Source organism: Gadus morhua, chromosome 8 (assembly GCF_902167405.1).
Source record: "Gadus morhua chromosome 8, gadMor3.0, whole genome shotgun sequence".
NCBI classification, from domain to species: Eukaryota; Metazoa; Chordata; class Actinopteri; order Gadiformes; family Gadidae; genus Gadus; species Gadus morhua.
The window spans coordinates 4565709-4586200 of record NC_044055.1 but is presented as its reverse complement, the minus strand read 5'-3'; the positions used below and the strand labels follow the sequence as shown (position 1 = coordinate 4586200).

Below are 20492 nucleotides of genomic sequence, written 5' to 3'. Positions count from 1 at the left end.
TGACTGATTTTGCTGACCACACACTATTATTTTATGTTTATAGCATTCACCCATTGCAGTAACGAGGGTGGCTGCATCCCCTTCTCCACCCGGCTCCTCTCCACAACCCAGATCCCCTTCTCCACCCGGCTCCTCTCCACAACCCAGATCCCCTTCTCCACCCAGCTCCTCTCCACAACCCAGATCCCCTTCTCCACCCAGATCCCCTTCTCCACCCGGCTCCTCTCCACAACCCAGATCCCCTTCTCCACCCAGATCCCCTTCTCCACCCGGCTCCTCTCCACAACCCAGATCCCCTTCTCCACCCAGATCCCCTTCTCCACCGAGATCCCCTTCCCCACCCAGATCCCCTTCTCCACCCAGATCAGATTCCCTGCAAGGCATGAAAAATATCTTGCAGGCACTACGTGCAAATGTAGCCGAGCTGACCCCAACTGCAAACTGTTTTAACGTAGTTAGGTCAGACATTTTGCAGAGTGCAATTAGAACAGTACAGAGGAGGGCATTTAACCCGACATGTAAAATAGATGTGGTGTTCATGGACACACTAGACGGGTCCAGAGAAGGTTCCGTCGACACTGGGGGACCAACAAGGGAGTTCCTAACCCTTCTTATGAGGGCAATTCTGGCATCCAGATTCTTCGTTGGACCAGAAGACAGCAAGCACCTAAGCCTGGATTCCATTGGTATGTTGATGACAGGACATTGCAGACACACAAACGTATATAAAAAAAATGGCCCAAACATGTACAAGGTAATAAGATATCCTAGCAAAGTTATATTGGTTTTCAACCTCAGGTACCAGTACATTAAAAAACTTTGAAACTTTCCTACAATATTTAAAATGTTGTTTGTACTTTCAGGACTTAACCGGGGGACCTATGTCACCATTGGCAAGATGATCTCCATTTGTATTGTCCATGGAGGAGTGGGGCCCCATGTCTTTTCAGCGAGACTGCTCTGCCAGCTCACAGGGGAACCAGCTCCCCCTGTTGATGTGATGGAGATCGATGACGAGGAACTGAGGAGTCAGATCCTGAGGGCAAGTTACAAATGAATGAAAGAAATATTCCTCCTTTTGAAGACCATATAATAATTTGCTTGCACAGTTCAGATCATTAATGGATCCACCTTCAAAAATATGTCAAGTTATTTGAACATACTGGTTGTCTAATATATTTTAACACATTTGATGGAACTTAATGGTCATAGAGTTGTGTCATTATTTCTTAAGGACTCAATAACTATCTTTTCCTTACAGATCAAACAGGCATCATCCATACTGGAGGTCCATGCTGCTATAGCCAGTGCAGCCTCAAATCTGGCGCTATTGGGATCCCTGACGGTTATCAGAACGATGACAGACAGGGATGAGGTTGTGGAGTCTGCGCTAAAGTTCTATTTGGACAACCGACTACATGTCCCTCTCCAACAGTAAGTGTTTATCATTTTAGCCCAATATGTAGATTCATTTAATATGAAAAGTGTCTGCTTAATGCACTGCATAAACCAGGTCAAGCAGGTAGGCAGGGTGTTACGCCCCATTCTAGGGGCCTAGGACGCAACATGAAAAACCCCCACCTTCCCCAACTCCCAAGTAGCCACGAGCACACACGTTATTCAGTTTTAACCGAAAACAGGATTTTTTCACACAATATTATCAACGTAAGTAAGGTAGGCTTCAGAGTGGGGCCAGTCCAAAATAACAAACCAAACTTCCCTATCTGAAACAAAATGGACAATCAACAATCAACTCAGCTCCCTTTCTAATAATAACAAGAGAAAACAATACACACCGATATAGCAGCCCAACCCTACTATTTCACAGAGAAACTTCTAAACTGAAATACAGGACTTAGTAAACATGTGGCTTGTTGGAGGAGGATGGAAGTGTTGGCTGCCACGGTGGCCATCTTGACTCCTTTTATTCCTGTTGGGGTTTCCTGCCTCGGCCAATCACCGTCCCCGGCCGAAATGAGTGGCCCAATCCCCACCCAGGAATGGCACACTCCTATTTACATAGGAGATCGACAAGAAACACAAAGCCACACACACAAACGCAACAGAATGCAAAAACTACGGCCACAGTCTTAACAGTGTTATACAGGAGATCACTTACCAGATCGCTCCCCTACTGCTGACATTAATTTTTCCTTTGTTACTTTGAGTAAGGTAGGTTTTCATGGGATTTGTTAAAACAATGCCAAATGTAATTATTCCACGACCCTAATCTTTTAAAATAATGTTTTCAACCTAAAAAGGCACTGTTTTCCTATTCAAGTAGTAATGTCACTAATACAATCTTTTGGAATTTCTTTCAAAGATTGCGGCAAGGTTTGGAGTGCTTGGGGGTGCTGCAGGCGGCAGTAGGGAGCACTGCTTTTAGAAGGCTGTTTTCAGGTGGACCCCCTGCCCCACTGACAGCAGAGCAGGTGATGCATATGTTTGCAGTCAACTACTCGGTTCGAGGGAGCTCACGCAGGTCAGAGGAGGAGCGGGCAGTTGGCTACTGGAGGGACTGGCTCATCGATGTTGAAGGTATGCATACTTTGGTAACTTGAAATGAAAAATGGGAATTGATGAAATAGGGCATGGCAACCAACTGTGCCTGAGGACGTTTAAGTTTCATCAAACGTTGCGCCCACTGCAACGAACACCGGAGCCAATATGGTACGCGCTCTATCCACTACGCCCGATAGATTGCCTTCTTAACTGAGTTGTTCATAGGGAGCCTAGCGGTGTACAGACTTCTGTCTTTCTTTTATCCCGTCAGACATTTTGGTCCACAATAAAAAATGTAGGTCACAGAAATCCCAACATTTGCCTTGAGTAATTATATTGACTGAAGTCTTATCTTTTACATTGCAGCTGGAGATGCTGTTTTGGTGGTGGAGGACACGGAGAACAGAGTGACGCTGAACCAGCTCCTCATGTTCGTCACTGGGGCAGACAGAGTTCCTCCCCTGGGATTCCCAGGAGAGCCAACTATAAACTTTTTGCACACTGTCACGGTCTTCCCGGAAGCAAACACCTGTGCTATGATTCTAAAGTTGCCGCTACACAACACATTTGAATCCTTCTCTGATTCGATGATATCAGGAATCATCCAGTCCCCCTGTTTTGGTTATGCCTAATTTTTTGCTGCTATTTAAACTTTTTTTTTGCATGTTTTGCATCTTTAAATATGTTGTTATGCATGTTCTGCATCTTTAAATAAACAATGTTCCAGTTCCACGTTTTTATGCTTTGCCAGACCCTTATTGGATGACTACAATCAAAGCTTTTGTTTGGCCGTCTGCCAAAATAATACATGTTGGCTTACAACTAGTGACTACAATTAAGTCTTCTATCTGCCCGATAATGTTTTTCTTCTTTCTTGCCTTCTCAAATTCAACATTTGTATGGTTGATGCTTAAAATTTACTTTGAAACACAGATAAATGCGGTTGTTAATTCACAAATGTTTTCTGTTTCATCAAAGAAATTCCATTGTGATCATTTACATTGTTACATTGATTTATATATTAACTACAACTTTTGAAAAAGGGTAAGTGAATAATATAGCCTAGGGGGTATAGGCCTGGGGGGTATTCCACGAACGGACGTTTAACAAACAGAGTTAACGCTGAACTCTAGGTTGAGTGAGCCTGTGCCAACTAAACCAGAGCTGTCGGTTCCACGGCACCGGTTATGCATTAGTTCAATCAACACAGGGTTGGTTAACACAGGGTTGTGCGCGTCCACGCCAAACCTATAAAGAAGTGATTTATGGATCATGGAAACCCTGATCGAAATGGGGAAACGGGCCGCTTGAAAGTGAAAATGTCATGTTGTCCTGGGAACCGGATTTTCAGTTCTAAACAACCGAACGAGAGATGGCGTTGAGATGTGCGAGAGATGTGTCGTTTCTTTCAAAATGAAAATAAATCAATATCAAGAGGTGAAAATCACTACCAATCGAAACATGTCGAGGCGTTAATGTATTCACTGCACGCTACTGTGGAGAAGGCTATTTAAATATATTAAAGATTTGCGTGAGAATCCATCTCTCCAGCAAAAAGTCATCCGGATATAGCCGTGGTCTTATAAATCTCTCCCGGTGGATTGCACGAATAATTGGCGAGATCTGTTTTAAAACAGTTTGTCTTTTTAACACATAAAAACGAACGTTTTTTATAAAAATGTCATCAACTTATTCATCAACAAGTCATTAGATATATTAATACCAGAAAATAATGAAGAAAAAAATTATATATATATGGGAATCGAACCCCAGTCCCAACGGCGGCGGCGTGCATATCCTCTCCACACGGCGGCGGCGTAGCAGCTCCACACGTTCATTTCACACGTTGTTATCCTTCTCCAGGGAATCCTGGCACTATCCACTCGCCATAAATCCTTAGGTTTGGCACTATCCACTCGCCATAAGGGGGGGGTTATGTATCTTACGTGCTTACGCGTTACGTCTAAAACAGAGCATATATCGGCCTTGAAGCCTCCTGACTGCTTCCTTGGTTGCTGTGAGGACGGCAATAAACGGCGCACCCGCCACGTGGAGAGGCTTCATCCCGACCGTGGATCACCGTGCTCCAGCGGCGTTTTTCTCGGCTACTCACGCGAAGCAGTCGAGTTCTCACTGTAGCTCCTCCCGGTAGTAAAGCATGAGACTCGAGCTCGTTTAAGAACAGGGTTTATTCACAGTCACCGACCGACCCGTGAGAACTAAAGAAAGTGAAAGTTAACAAATAGTCCGGTAAATACATGCTAATTCAGCACTTGCAGCTTAATGTTATTACACATACACACCAATAAAAAACACACCTCGTAGGCTGCACACTACCAAAAGGGCTGAATCTTGTATTTTCTTCTGTCTTCGTCTTCTTTGTTTACATGTAATGTCTTAACTCTTTATCTTAAATCAACTTTACCGAGTGTGGAGACAACCGACCGTGTTGTTTCTCCCTTGCCATGCTCTGCCAGGTGGTGTGTCGCTAAGTTGTGCCGTGTGGAAACAAATACAAAACAATGGCTGTTTCTGAAATGTTATACTACATACTGCATACTGCATACTGACACAGTATATACTGTGCACTACATACTACTCCCCGCCATAGTATGCAGTATAGTATGCAAGTATGACAAGTATCATGCAGTGCACTACACAGTCACATGACCAAACAATTGTGACGAATTTGACGTGTCAGACTGGCGTGGTTTTCGAGCCGGCTCTCCCCTAAATTTACGCATATATATATTTTTTTTCATAGGCCGATATATTTTTTTACCATTTTGAACATTTTCATTTTTTACCATTTAACATGTCGCACTTTTCCATTGTTAAGTCTAACAATGAGGCAAGGAGGCGCAGGAGAAGGGCACTGCTGAATAAAACGGCAGTTGCGGTAATATTACAGCAGCAGGAGGCGCGCTATGTAAGTATAATACATAAATTAGAGATAAGTTAGCAGTGGCTTTATTGGCTTTAACCTGTTAGCTAGGAATTTATGGACAGAAGAACAGTTTCATATTATTCTGCCTTAAAGCAGTAAGACAGGAGTTAATAAAACCTCAGTGAGACAACACAAATAACAACATTTTAATCAAATATAGTAAAACTATTTGTACATGCATATAAATGAAAATGGATTTAAATAACAGAGTTTTCCCTTCATTCAGGTTGACCTTAGGGGTCAGTATTGTCAGCTGAATGACAAAACCCCAGCTGTTTCCCTTTTTTTTGGTGACGGCGACCTAAAGAAAGACTTCCGTCTTTCTAGGGAGTCCGTGAATGCCCTTGTGGAGGCCCTGGTGGATGAGCACATCCATGGCTGGGGGAGAGAACTGGAGGTGGCAGTTTTTCTATACTGGCTGGCCAGTGCCACCTCCTACAGAGTGGTCTCTGAGGCCTTTGATGTGCCTCTTTCCACCGTCCACATGATTGTCCATCGGGTTGCAAAGGGAATACTGCAGATCTACACAAAGGCTGTATGTTTCCCGTCTGAGGCTGAGCTGGAGGTCATCGGAGCGGGGTTCGCCCAGCTGGCTGGTTCACCTGCCTTGAACCGTGTGGCTGGGAGCATTGACTGCATCCACATTAGAATAAAGCCTCCTGGGGAATACAAGGAGGATTATTATAATAGAAAGTTGTTCCATTCAATTCAGCTGCAGGCCATTTGTGACCATAAAGGGCGCTTCCTCAATGCTTTTGTTGGCCTTCCTGGCTCGGTCCATGATGCCCGGGTGCTCAGGTGGAGCTCTGTGTATGTGCAGCAGCTGTACCCACCACCTGGGTGGTGCATCATAGGCGATGGAGGCTATCCTTGCCTTGCTACCCCCATCTGCCTGATGACCCCGTTCCGGGAGCCAGTACAGGGCCCCGTACAGGCCAGGTACAACAAGCACCTGTCAAAGGCAAGGTGTGTTGTGGAGAGGGCCTTCGGGATGATGAAGACCAGGTGGAGATCCATCTTTCTGAAGGCCCTTGAGGTAAAGAAAACATAATACATACAAGTGTGTGTGTCAATGTGCAAATGCTTATGAAATTTAAATGAGCATAAAATGACAATATGAGAAAATGCTTGTATTTCACTGTTATTCAGTAGCTTTCCTTGGCATGCAATATCTGTCTGTTACAGATTAGTTTCTATTTTTGTCTTATGTTGAATAAGATACTCAAAAGTAATTAAATGCATATTTTAAATACATCTAATTTAAAATACTGCCCATCTCTGCACATAGGTAAAGTCAACCTTTGCCCCAGTGGTGGTGTCCTGCTGTGTCTTCCTCCACAACTTGTGCCTATCAAATGGAGACTTTGTGGAGCCAGGAGACTTTCCACAGGATCTCCCCGACAACAATGAAATGCAGCATGCTGTGGAACCAGGGGACAACATCAGGCGCAGACTGGCTGCTGCTGTCTCTGCACCAAATGCCTGCATAGATGCACTGAGAGATCATGTGTACTGAACATGGTCTGCACCCTGGAGACTCATTTGTAAATAGTTAAATAGTATACCTGTATATAGTTCTTTGCTTTTTCCTAGTGTTGTCTTTTGTCTGTGTATGCCCCATGTTTGTGTTTTATTAACCTTGTCCTGTCTTACTAACAATTATATTCACAACTTGTTCAATAAAAATGATTTGTTATAACTAAATTATTTTCTAAATTATATGAAAGAGCAGACATGAAATGCTTATTTAAATGTTCCTTTATTTCTTTTGTAAGAATACTTTTAGGACATCGAGCAGCTTGTCCTCCCTAGCCTTGCTCTCCCTCTCTCGTCTTTCTTCTGCCTCTTTCATCTCCCGATACCGCCTGTCCTCCCTCTCTTGGTTCTCCTTCTCTCTTCTTTCTTCTCTTTCCAGCATTTCCTTCTCTTTCCTCTCCTCACGCTGCAGCCGCTCTCTCTCCTTCCGATCCTCTCTTTCAATCGCCTCTCTCTCTCGCCTTTCTTCTCTTTCTATCTGAATTAGCTCTCTTTCTTCCTCCTTCTCCTGGATTTCCTTTAATATTTCCTGCCATTCAGACTCCCTCTTCCTTTTGCCCAGATTTGGGGTACTCGGGTGCACTGAGGGAGGAGAGACCACTGCCACATCCTGGGCGGATGAGTCCACTAGTACGGGAGGACTTATTGATGGCCTCCCGCCTAGTGCCTCATCCATTGGCCCATACCACTTCCAGGATGCAGCAGTGGTCTCTCCTCCCTCAGTGCTCACCCCTGTCCTGGGTGCTTTCAACTCCTACAAAACAACAGAAGCAAGCAAGCAGACTAATGACAATAATCATAACTATGTAGTTCTGTGGAAAAAGTAACAGACATTTCCATGACATCCTTACCTTATATTTTTGTTTGAGGTTCTCCCATTTCCTTTTAATTTTGGTGGCCTCCATCTTCCCCTCTAGCCCCTGTACCTTAATAAATTCTCTACAAGAAAAGGGATGAAAACTAAACAGTTCTTTGACTACATGCAAAAGATGTAATGTCTAACTAAACCAACTTACTCGAACCCCTTCTGCGCCGCATTCCTCCTGCCCGTGAACATGCCCTCATTCGTAGATCTCCAACTGATGAGAGCTGCGGTGTCTACATCAGTCCCTACAACAAGACACACTACTCTTTTAGTCTCCGTGCTATTGGTATTGCCGCAACAGAAGTTAAATCGATAGCGATATCTGACAAAACCCGGCTGCTGTTAGCTGTGACAGCTTCATTCATTAAAGCTGATGTATCGTATATATTTGCCATTTGCCGCATTCGCTGTCGGTTGAGCCATTTGTTCAGTTAACAATGAAAAACACACGATTACAAATACATACGAAAGCTTATCACATCAAAATAAACAACTAATACTTACATTTATATTCATCGCTCGCATTTTCCGCCGCCATTATTCGAAATGTTCAACGGTTTTTTTCCAACGGTGCCGCGTTGCATTATGGGATACAGTATCCGACGTAGTGAGCTCTGGATGTATACTAGGAATTTTTGCCCGATTAGTACATCATCCGGGTAACTGTCACATACTGCAAAAAAACATTTTTCGCGTACTGCATACTACTTACTACTTTTACGTCACGATCAGTATACGAGCAGTATGTAGTATGCCATTTCAGAAACGGCCATTGCCCCCTCAAACTGAAAGGCAGGTAGGAACTAAAAAATAAATAAATGAGAATTAATTAAACTGACATGTAGGCAGTTACAACCACATTGCACAGGGGGAATTTTATGAATGGTGAATGTAGGAGATATCTCGCAAAGTCTTTTGCGAGATCTCGCAAACCATTTGCGAGATCTCGCAAACCATTATTTATTTATTTATTTTCAACCAAATTTTTTCTTGGGGGGCTCCGTAGGGATCCAATAGAGTGCGTTTGGCCGAATAATATCTAGGTCAATTTGCGACGCACTTTCTTTTGTTACAAGAGCATTGGGTGAAGCACGTGGTTTTGGTGTTTAAAGGTACGGCGCGTTTTGTTGACGTAGGTTTCTTTTGTTACAAACGCCAGCGCCATCTTTGTAGTCTGGGTGAGAGAGAAAGTCTCTCTCTCTCTCTCTCTCTCTCTCTCTCTCTCTCTCTCTCTCTCTCTCTCTCTCTCTCTCTCTCTCTCTCTCTCTCTCTCTCTCTCTCTCTCTCTCTCTCTCTCTCTCACTTTTTGAAGGCAACGGTGCCATCTTGGCTGTTTCCCAAAGTGAAGGCTGCAGCCTTGCTAGGACGCGTCCTTGCTAGTCGCGTCCTATGGAGATGAGACTAGAGTGCTAGCTCGAGTGCTTCCTAGCGTTTGTAACGTCGGACTTTGGGAACGACTTGGTAGTGTGGAAGCGCTTCCGCTTCCGCTTTTTAATACTGCGTGTCCGCTTGTAAACACATGTGCGCTTATGAATAAAACATGGCAGCAATCAAGCTGATCGATATTTATTTGACTTTTGTCTGTTATGAATGATGCGGTCATGTCTCCTTCGCATGGAGCCTCTTTGGGGAAGTCACATAAGCTTTGTTGCGGTTGATAGAATCGTCTTTATTAAAAGGAAAATCCATTCAATTTTTATAAAACTAAGTGAAATTGTCTGAGAACTTAATTCATGCATCACATTTACAGTACGTTTGATTACTATTATGCAGGGGGGAAAAGACAAAGAAAGAGATGATAAACATGTATTTATTTTGATATATTATTTAAGTGATCTGATTCATTCATTCATATATGCCTACAATCTACCAGTGGTTTGAACACATAAGTATATCATATAAAATACTTATATGTGTTCATTAAAGGCCCACTATGCAACTTTTTTAGCCAAAATTACATTAAGTATGCAGGTTGAGAGTTATGCTGATGGTTCTGCATCCATTTCTGGGTCGATTGGTGGGTGTGTCATTTACCCATGTCGCCTCACCGGTGAAAAAGCGCATATGCAACTTGCTCTGTTCGGACCGACACATTCCGGATGTGACGCAGCGGAAGTATCCTCGAAAATGTAGTCAGATTGTAGTTTCGAAAATGCTTTACGGCACAGACACACACCCAAACATGGCACCGGCTAGATATAAACAGCCAGTTGCGAGGCAATTGTTGCATTCATCATGGATCAATCGACTGATAAGGGACCCAAGAGGCGACCGTCGGTGGAACAAAAGAAGAATGGACCAGAAAAGAGATCAGACACGAGTGAAAGGGGAACTATGCAACTTTTTTGGCTTGATTTACCTTAATATAACAGGCTAAGAGTCATTGCGATGGTTCTATTATACTTTTTTTTTTCGATTGTTCGTTGTTTCGACTCACCTTTTCGCATCTTGGCGGAGAAAAGGAATATGTTTCTGCCGGCGACCGGCCGCCCACTCTCGCGTGAGTCTCGGGTCTCGCGAAGTAACGAATTGCTTTAAGGCACAGACCCCCAAACACGGAACCGGCTCGATATAAACACGAGTCACTAAGGGATTGTTATATTCATCATAGATCAGCCGACTAAAAATAGACTGAGAAACCCAATGTCGGAGGAACAGAAGAAGAGAAAAGGGAGACTGACCGGCAGAGAGGCCAGACACGAGTAAACGTTGGGCAAGCTTTTCAGGAATAGCGTGAACTGAAAGAAAAAGAAGACTGCAAATCAGACGCCGACCCGGCCGTGTTGCTTTTGAAATTGAAAGTACCCTTGGGTGGCCTTTGTCTTCGTGGTATTCTTGATGTTGATAGTCTCTGTACAAATGTGTTTGCTCAACCATTTTGTTGTGAGCCCTGTAAAAATTGTTTTCTCGACCGTTTTGTTGTGAGCCCTGTATGTTTCTAGCTTGCTTGGTTGCAACCATATAAACACCTTTGTTTCCATGGGTGTTTTGCTGTTCGTCTGTCTCGTCCCCCAGATACAGACTGAATCCCCGAATCCAGGTTCTTGTTTATTTAGATTATTATGTTGGCCAAACCTCTTACACTGATTGTTCTGTTCAACCTAAGATAAAACAATTATAATCTAGGATATAAATTCTCCCCGTCAACTATAAAAAAGGATGGATTTATGTTTATTGCAATACAAATACACCCTTTTAAAAATGTATAACCTTGCCTACACTTTATGAACATCTACTTTTCTTGGTTTTGGCACGCACATTTCTCTACACAGCGCCCCCTTCAGCTTCGTAGTAGATATTTTACAACACTGTCGTAACAACTCGTTGACGACCCTTCCCCATGCACCTCTACGCGAGCCATGTGCATTTGTTTTCAAAGAAGCCGGCGAATGCGTGGAGCCATGTCCGAAGTAGATGTTCATAAAGTGTAGGCAAGGTTATGCATTTTTAAAATTGTGTATTTGTATTGCAATAAACATAAAGCCATCCTTTTTTTTAGTTGACGGGGAGAATTTATATCCTAGATTATAATTGTTTTATCTTATGTTGAACAGAACAATCAGTGTGAGAGTGTTGGCCAACATAATAATCGAAATAAACAAGAACCTGGATTCGGGGATTCAGTCTGTATCTGGGGGACGAGACAGACGTACGGCAATGGAAACAAAGGTGTTTATATGGTTGCAACCAACAAGCAAGCTAGAAACATACAGGGCTCACAACCAGTGGTGTAGTCTATTTTATTGTAGTGGGTATACTGTGATGATTCCCTCCCAGCCTCGTACAAACCCGTCCCACCGGTACGTGTACGTGTGTGGCGCTTATGGGGTGTCGCACCACACTCACCAACGGAGGGGTCTACAACCCGCTGATTTAAGAGTATAACGATTATCAACAATCATGGAAAGCTGAGTAGGTTTATCAGTTTTAATAACAGTATGAACAAACAGAACACAAAAATGACAAGTTGTCCTTTGTATATCTATAGTAGCAATAGCACATGCTAAACAAGGACAAAATCTACTCAAAATAATTTAATAAACTGTTTACAACCATGGCTAACCGGTGCATGAGAAGGAGATGACAGGAGGCTAATGTTTCACTCTTTCAATTGCTCTAATTTGAGCTCTTACTGTTGTTATCTAACATACCATACAGTAATTGAATTGTGTAAAAGTGTGAAATTACTGCACCTTAAAAATGACCATGAATTAGCTATACTCTCATTTGCATAGTGATTAACATTATGAATTTCAATTGTGTATACCAACTGTATGTTGGCTGACATTTACCGAACTTTTTTTCCCTCCACTCTAACCAAGGATGCCTGTTTTTAAATTCCCTAGCCTGACACCCAGTCCGAAAGGCTGGCCAGGGGTTCTCATCTAAAAGTAACAAGGAGATACAAAGTGGGATTAAAACATTGTCTTCTGTTGACTACTTGTTATGTGGTTTACACATTAATATGGGAGGACTGGAGTGGACACGCACACACACGCACACACACGCGAGAAGGAGGAGCTCGGCCCGCCAACTAACGTGCAGAGATGCAGGGGCAGCTTCGCGCTTCGTAACAGAGACATGGCAGAGACATGGCAGAGCCCTAGCGCGCAGGGGGAATTTTATGAATGATGTAGGAGATAACTTCCCCTGCTAAAAGTATTTTATTGCAGTTATACCCAACCGGTATTTGCGAAAAATAAACACAGAAGTGAAAGATCTGTCACAAGACGATTGATACGTATCCGTGCACATTTTTAAGTGGGTATACGCAAATCCTGGTGCGTTCCAAGTGGGTAGGCCTATACGGCGTATACCTGCGTATCACGTAGACTACACCACTGCTCACAACAAAACGGTCGAGAAAACAATTTTTACAGGGCTCACAACAAAATGGTTGAGCAAACACATTTGTACAGAGACTATCAACATCAAGTATACCACGAGGACAAAGTTCACCCAATGGTACTTTCAATTTCAAAAGCAACACGGCCAAATCGGAGTCTGATTTGCAGTCTTATTTTTCTTTCAGTTCACACTATTCCTGAAAAGCTTGCCCAACGTTTGTGTCTGGCCTCTCTGTCGGTCAGTCTCCCTTTTCTCTTCTGTTCCTCCGACATTGGGTTTCTCTGTCTCTTTTTAGTCGGCTGATCTATGATGAATGTAACAATCCCTTAGTTACTTGTGTTTATATCGAGCCGGTTCCGTGTTTGGGGGTCTGTGCCTTAAAGCAATTCGTTACTTCGCGAGACCCGAGACTCCCGCGAGAGTGGGCGGCGGGTCGCCGGCAGAAACATATTCCTTTTCTCCGCCAAGATGCGCAAGGGGGAGTCGAAACAACGAACAATCGAACAGAAAAATGCATAATGGAACCATCGCAATGACTCCTAGCCTGTTATATTAAGGTAAATCAAGCCAAAAAAGTTGCATAGTTCCCCTTTCACTCGTGTCTGATCTATTTTCTGGTCCATTCTTCTTTTGTTCCACCGACAGTCGCCTCTTGGGTCCCTTATCAGTCGATTGATCCATGATGAATGCAACAATTGCCTTGCAACTGGCTGTTTATATCTAGCCGGTGCCATGTTTGGGTGTGTGTCGGTGCCGTAAAGCATTTTCGAAACTACAATCTGACTACATTTTCGAGGATACTTCCGCTGCGTCACATCCGGAATGTCCCGGTCCGAGCAGATCAAGTTGCATATGCGCTTTTTCACTCTAGAGGCGACATGGGAAAATGACACACCCACCAATCGACCCAGAAATGGATGCAGAACCATCAGCATAACTCTCAACCTGCATACTTAATGTAATTTTGGCTAAAAAAGTTGCATAGTGGGCCTTTAAAAATTACAAACATTGCAAATGATCGGTTGTGCATTAATTTTACACACAAAAGCCTCCGTTTGCTGGGCTGACCCTAAAAAAACGATTCAACACAAACATAAATAGGTATACATAAATGATGTAATCTTGTGAGCGAGTAAATTGACATTTGTGACAGTGGTGTTTAACACCAGCTACGTCCATGCAAAATATAGCAACGTATCATTAAGTTGCAAAAACGTTTGAAAAGTGGCACAGGTCTTTAGGCTTGATTATTTGCATTAACATGATGAATCTATAAAAAGCAATACGGCACAAAATATTTCTGAAAACTAATATAACTTCACTTCATTTTAATGTGTACTGCTCTGCCATTTCAAGAACCCGCCCAGTGAACGCAGAGGATTGTGGGTAGTTTTGGCTCGTCTAGGATGCAGCGATGCATCCTTGAAAAATCTCGGAATTCTCAAAAACAAAGGACGCAAAAATGGCGCGGCTTTCAAGTGTCCTCAACATTGGAACAGTGCTTGTCGGCGTTCTATGACGTAGCGTCCTTAAAAGGGCGGCCGTTGAGCATGCTTCCTTGACATTGGGAAACAGCCCTTGCGTGCTCCGGCGCTGTACTGTAGGGCGATAGTCGCCATCTTGTTTTCCTGAAACAGTTACAGCAGCAACACCCAGTTTGGGTGTTAATTCTCTCTCTCTCTGTCTCTCTTTCTCTCTCTCTCTCGGAAAAGGTAATTAACGTTTTTTGTTATTCTCTTTTGCTCAAATTCACCAGCTCCATCTTGTGATTTGAGTGCCTCTAACTCTGTTCTGCAGGTCGGTAGACGCCATCTTGTCTTTTGTAAAGACTGCATGGCCGCTGACCTGAGACAATAGCAGCAACACTCCAGTACTGGTGTTAATTCTCTCTCTCTCTCCCACTCTCTATCTCTCCCTCTCTCCCCAAAATAAATAAAATAAAAATCCTTTAATCTCTCTCGCTCTCGCTCTCTCTCTACTCTTAGTGTATGTACATGCGTACATCTTTTGGGCAACATACGAAAATGTTGGGCCGCAGATCCAATATGGGATATTGGAATCTCTCTCTCTCTCTCTCTCTCTCTAAATATGTTCTATGTCTCTCTCTCTCTCCATATGTTCTATGTCTCTCTCTCTCTCCATAGATATGTTCCCTTAAAGATCCATCTGTTTCAAATGATAGTGTTGGCAGCTACTTATTCAGCCGAAGGTGCGAGTATAATTGCCACATTTCACTAGTCAATAGCTGGAGGTATTATATTGTATTTTTCATTCCAATATTTGAGGTATTTTAGTTTGAGTTTGCTTTAAATATTAATATTATAATCATAACTACAGTTTTCGCACACTCATTGAGTGCCCTCAACCTCTAAGACTCATTAAATCCATAGCAATAAGTTGGAAACCATCAGTAATGTCACTAGTTTCGAAGCACATATTTGGCTATAATGTTGCAACGTATAGCATTCGACGTCTTTAATTGGGAGAATAATATTTATGTATACATGTGGAGAGAGAGAGAGAGAGAGATGATGAGATGAGATTACTCTTTGTGTATGCACATGCGTACATCTTTTGGGCAACATACGAAAATGTTCTGCCTCGGATCCAATATGGAATATTGGGATCTTGTATCTCTCTCTCTCTCTCTCCGTCTGTCTTCCTGTCTTTCTGTCTGTTCCTGCTCGTCTGTCTGTCTCCGTCTGTCTGATCTTGTAACTCTCTTGCTCTCTTCCTCTTCCTCTCTCTTCCTTTCTTTCTCTCTCTGTCTGTCTGCCTGTCTGTCTGAAGATAGGCCCTCCCTACCCCCTTCCTCATGAATACACCGTCCCCTCTGTTTCAAAGCCTCCACTTTGTCGTCGCCAGCCGTTCAAAACCCCTCTTGACTTAACATTCATACTGGAACAGAGGGATCTCATACATCCCTATGCGCCATCAACATGTTAGGCAGAGACCCGTTGGTTTCCCTGCAGATCACACAGGCCTGCAACTTAAAGAGCACCACCCCTACACACCTATACTGTACCTTCAAACACTCTCTTCCCCTCATTTCCTTATTCATATCGATGAAAGAAGGAGGCCACACGCCTTTGTAGTGTTAGTTATATTGAAGTCATTTTCTTATTGTTCTTTCTTCCCCTTGCTCCCTTCCACCCTAAACACCTGGTCATGTGTTGGGAACAGAATGTAAATTTAGAATGTTTGTTTGTGTATTTGAGGGTCTGTGTGTGTCTGGGTGCTGAAATACGGGGAGCCAGTCCCTTGTTAATATCGGCAGAACACACAAATATTTGTGTAGGTTGTAATCAATGTTTTTTGATTCACCAACATTAATAGTTTAAACGATCTATAAATGTTTGCATTTGTACTAAATTTGTTCTCTTTTCTCTTCAGGCCTTTTCTCTTCCAGCACTGCAGCCCGAGCAGTGCTGGATGCCCGGCATTCATCATTTTAATTGTTTACATCACTACAAATATTCTCTTTTCTCTTCAGGAAGTGGCAACACAGGCACTCCAGCTGCCCAACACTCATCATTTTACTTCTGTGCATTGATCTTAATACTCTCTCTCTTCAGGAAATGGCAGTATAAGCAGGAACGAATGCCTAAAACTCACAGTCATTATGTTTTTCCAGGTTGCTGGGCCCTCCTGTCTATTTTCATGCGTTTTGTGTAGCAAGACAGCGAATATTAAATCTGCATGGGTAAATCATGGGTAAATTTCTGCACTAATCAGCTACTACATACGAATAAACTGAATAACACTGCGTGAGATGTTCAAAGTTCAACTATTGCTTCCATTGGAGCGATTGCAATAGATATAATATCCTGCCACCAATATGCATGCATTATCTTGTATTCAATAATTAGGGAAGCCGAATTCCAGAACCGAAAGAGGACCTACCAAAAGAGACTGACCCAGTGGTCTTACATCAAAGCAGATCCCTGTACAAGAGTTACACGTGATCTTAAGATAGGGATAATTATCTAGACTCCACAACATGAACGGTTAGCCTTTAAAGTTCTCCATAGCATGCATACCGCTCGTCCACAGAAGTCCGGGGAATATCCGGGCCTGGGGATTCTTAGAAGACTTCTGGGATAACCTGCCTAGAGTGGAAGAGTCCCCCCCAATAGAGGACCCTGAGGACAAGCGGTAGAAATGCATAGTTCAACAGACCTGACGAGGTCCGATTACCAAAATAAAAAAAAAAATATGTATATTTCCTTACAAATTATGAAAATAACAGACATTTCAATAAAAGTCATGGTTAATAATTGGCAATATTTACAATTAAATTAAATAAGTAGGATAAAATGTTATCCAGAATTCATCCTAATTGTGATTGTCAATATAGGTGTTACGTTTTTCATTGCACGACGGGCTATGTAGACAGTGGAAACTCGATTATTAAAATATATCACAACCAGTTTAATGGTCAACCAAAACGCACAGCCATAACATAACCCCGACTGTCCCCGACTGAACCCGACTGACAACGTTCCGGTAACAACAGAAGTGTGTTGCCTAATATTGAAAATGCAGATTTTTATATTATGATATTTAGTTAATGTTACAAATTTAAGTTTTGTATGTTTGTGTCTTCCCATGTGGTCTTGTCACCCTGTTATTCTGCAGGGTCGTTTAAAATGTAATCCTTTGAGGTTAGTGGTCAATCAGTTCTCACTCTGTTCCTTTGTTATCTTGTGTCGGTTTGGGCCTGTTATCCTTGATCCCCAGGGAAGCGCAGAGACGCAAGGAACGGCCAACCCCTTATTTATGACATCTTAAGGAACTTAAATTACCATATGGTTAACAAAGGCTTTTGGTTTGTTGGGAGGCAGCTGCCCTCAACAAACCCATTCTGAGTGTGTAAGAACTCCTGGCCACTCAGCGGACTTCTCTGCGGACCTTTTAGAAAATGAAGGGCTCCGCAGAGAGAAATTCCATCTGAGGCCTCACATTACTGAATAATCGGCCTATTTTTTATGGTCTGTTGATGCATGTTATGATGCATCTTCGTTCGTACTTTTCTTACGAATGTGTATATAAAGATAAAAGATAAAATGAAAATAAAAATAAGTAAAAGTGTAAAATAAAAACAAATGGAGGATAAATATACCATGTGTGAATGTCCTCTCGTATGTGTCAGAGCCACCAAGATTGTGGAGGATACTCGACAGTTACATAGACGAGGGGATATTGAAAGCACACTTCCAATAAAACTATAGGATCATTTGGAAATCGTTTATTATAATTGACTTACAATAACATTTGTTTCAACCGATAACTTCTGAATTTTTCTTTTAGGTTCAGTTTTTCTTTTGTTTATAGAATATCACCATATATTTAATACCCAGATGTGCATAATTGTTGGAAGTTTGGATGACTCTTTATTCTACCTAGTTTAGACGGTTTTGATTGACCTACAGTAGCTAAAGATTCACCAGGTGTCAGACGTAGGATTGTGGCACTCCTTGGGAGCCTTCGAGCTGCATGTCTACTGACTAATCGTTCCTGCGGGTTCTGGAGTGGTGACGGTGGAGCTCATAGGGAGGCTCCGGGAGAGTTGGCAATCACGTGCTCACACGGGGATGATTCAAGTGGGTCAGGATTTCAAGGTTTAACTAATGTATCAATTTAATGTTTAAAAAAAAAAACTAGGTACAAAAGAGTGAATCAAAGTGGACAACCTCAAATGCGAACAATAGGTAGAATAAATGAAGATTAGGTCATCCAATATACATAGTTAGTGTAGTATAATGAAGGTAACTGTTATGAGATACGGTTATCAGGCCAGGCCGGGGTTTTCAGGCACACACGCAGATGGCAGGTCAGGTGAAACAGTGAGGTTTATTGAAGTCCAACAGAAAAGTAGTTCACACAAGGGTAATCCAAAGAAGGTGTAATCCACAGGAAAGTTAAGTCCACATAGGCAGCGATATGATGTTAGTGAATGTCAATAGTGATGCTAAGCTAGTTAGCTTATGCTAATCGCGATTGACTAGCATCCCATAGAATATGCAAAGGCACACAAACTAGTCCTCATGGGAGAGGAGGAAACTAAGGGAAACAGTACTCACGAACCTCCATGACAGAGTGAAGAGGGAACAAACACCCAGTGCTTAAATAGGAAGTAGTATGTAAGTGGAAGTGGAGCCCAGTGTAAAGGAAATTGTTGATGGTGGATGCTCTAGAGTGAGCATCGCCCTCTAGAGGACTGGCGACCCTGCACGGACGTGACAACGGTTAACACAGAAGTGATATTGAAGACAGAGTTCCCGTTGTCCGGTAATTACCGGTATTTGACCGGAAAAAAATGAGGAGGACCGAAAATTCTAAATGCCTCTGGTTAGAATAACCGATTGGAAATAAGGCCCCGTCCACACGGAGCCGAAACAGGCGAAAACGATCCGGTTTCGTTTTATGCGGAATATTCTGTGGTTTTCTGTGGTTCTCCACAGAAAAAAGTGGAGCGCATCAACCCTGCGCCGCTTCGCGTATACAGCATGCGCGCGGTATACAAACATTCAGTCACGAGGAGATTCAACCTTTTAAATTGAGCAGGAATACTTTTGAATGTGTTCATTTGAATTGTGTTTAAATATGCTACAATAGTCCTTTGTTTAGCCAATTCATGTAAAACAATGAGGGTTTTGATTGTAGCGTAGCCTGTGTGATAAAATTAATAAGTTGTTACATTTCGTGCACTCGCTCAAATTGATCGCTATAGACTACCGTAGGTTTATGAACTAAACGGCGGCAAGCTAGCGAAAGCCGGCGGCAAGCTTTGCGGAGTACAGGTATTTAACTACCATGGCGTCACAAAATATGATCATACGCGTCTTCTTCTTCTTCATATAGCCTGCCTATCAATTTTTTTAAGTGCAATAAACACGGACAATATCCGACCGATTTTTTTCCAATTTGACCGGTAAAATGAAACCTTCCCGGTCACATGACCGGCACCAATTTCTTCTAGCGGAAACACTGATTGAACATGCACATTTTAACATTGTTATTTCCCTTTTTTCATCTTTATGGGTTATAGATAAGAAATGGATTAGCAATACATCTGCTGGGAAGGGAACCTATATGCTAGGTTCTCAATTTAGATTCAGAAGTAGTGGGTTCACCTTTCAAATGCCACTGCTACTGCTGTAACGCTTTGATACAACGTCAGCGTTTCATAGTCATATATATTTTTTACTCTGATAAGTTGCGGCACACAGGTATACTGACTCATGAATCATTTACTAGAGCTGTCAGTTAAACGCGTTATTAACGGCGTTAACGCAAACCAATTTTAACGGCGTTAATTTTTTTAACGCGCGATTAACGCAAATTTTTTTTTTTTTTGGGCTCAAAACAAAGAAGCAGTAGCCCGACTGCTATGTTCAAGGCGTATCTTTGTATGTTCATCGTTTAATTGCATTATAGGCTTTTTTTTTGTACCGTCCTGTTTTGATCAGTATATGCCAATGTTGTTATCAATAAAAAAACATTTGCACAAGGCAAGCCGATGCACTTCTCCATGTTGATAAGAGCATTAAAATGAGAAAAATTAATGTGACAAAGAATTCAAGGGATATTTAGCATGGAAAAAAAAGATATGATTAATTGCGATTAATCGTGAGTTAACTATGGCATGAATGCGATTAATCGTGATTAAATATTTTAATCGCTTGACAGCCCTATCATTTACGGTTTACTGCATTTGAGAACAGCGTGGTCTCAAGACGGCTGCATAGACCCACCACTATCGACCTTTGGTTTTGTATGTGTCTTCATTTC

At 42.4% G+C, this 20492-nt stretch overlaps 2 protein-coding genes and 2 long non-coding RNA genes across 4 annotated transcripts; 2 read left to right on the top strand and 2 right to left on the bottom strand.

Annotated features, from left to right (window-relative positions):
* Positions 1-281: 281 nt before the first annotated feature.
* Positions 282-3240, top strand: LOC115548219 (G2/M phase-specific E3 ubiquitin-protein ligase-like). The gene is made up of 5 exons (XM_030362694.1): positions 282-686; positions 864-1042; positions 1262-1434; positions 2324-2538; positions 2869-3240. Exons 1-5 carry the CDS (start codon positions 383-385, stop codon positions 3132-3134), a joined length of 1137 nt encoding a protein of 378 aa, XP_030218554.1. The 5' UTR covers positions 282-382; the 3' UTR covers positions 3135-3240.
* A 1436-nt stretch (positions 3241-4676) lies between these two features.
* On the bottom strand, positions 4677-5015 carry LOC115548237 (uncharacterized). The gene is made up of 2 exons (XR_003977558.1): positions 4821-5015; positions 4677-4721 (listed from the first exon to the last, which is right to left on the bottom strand). It is a non-coding gene; the product is annotated as an uncharacterized LOC115548237 (long non-coding RNA).
* Positions 5016-5282: 267 nt separating this feature from the next.
* On the top strand, positions 5283-7153 carry LOC115548218 (putative nuclease HARBI1). Its single transcript, XM_030362693.1, has 3 exons — positions 5283-5431; positions 5676-6485; positions 6738-7153. The coding sequence occupies exons 1-3, from the start codon at positions 5318-5320 to the stop codon at positions 6963-6965; spliced, it is 1152 nt and encodes a 383-aa protein (XP_030218553.1). The 5' UTR covers positions 5283-5317; the 3' UTR covers positions 6966-7153.
* LOC115548230 (uncharacterized) lies at positions 5582-8662 on the bottom strand. Its single transcript, XR_003977551.1, has 4 exons — positions 8563-8662; positions 8355-8475; positions 8002-8095; positions 5582-6870 (listed from the first exon to the last, which is right to left on the bottom strand). It is a non-coding gene; the product is annotated as an uncharacterized LOC115548230 (long non-coding RNA).
* Between the last annotated feature and the right edge of the window lie 11830 nt (positions 8663-20492).

Coding starts and splice junctions, on each gene's coding strand:
- LOC115548219 (XM_030362694.1), top strand. CDS start 383: ATGAAAAATATCTTGCAGGCACTACGTGCAAATGTAGCCGAGCTGACC. Junction 1,043..1,261: donor TGAGGAGTCAGATCCTGAGG/GCAAGTTACAAA, acceptor TTTTCCTTACAG/ATCAAACAGGCATCATCCAT. Junction 2,539..2,868: donor CTGGCTCATCGATGTTGAAG/GTATGCATACTT, acceptor TTTACATTGCAG/CTGGAGATGCTGTTTTGGTG.
- LOC115548218 (XM_030362693.1), top strand. CDS start 5,318: ATGTCGCACTTTTCCATTGTTAAGTCTAACAATGAGGCAAGGAGGCGC. Junction 5,432..5,675: donor AGCAGCAGGAGGCGCGCTAT/GTAAGTATAATA, acceptor CCCTTCATTCAG/GTTGACCTTAGGGGTCAGTA. Junction 6,486..6,737: donor TCTTTCTGAAGGCCCTTGAG/GTAAAGAAAACA, acceptor CTCTGCACATAG/GTAAAGTCAACCTTTGCCCC.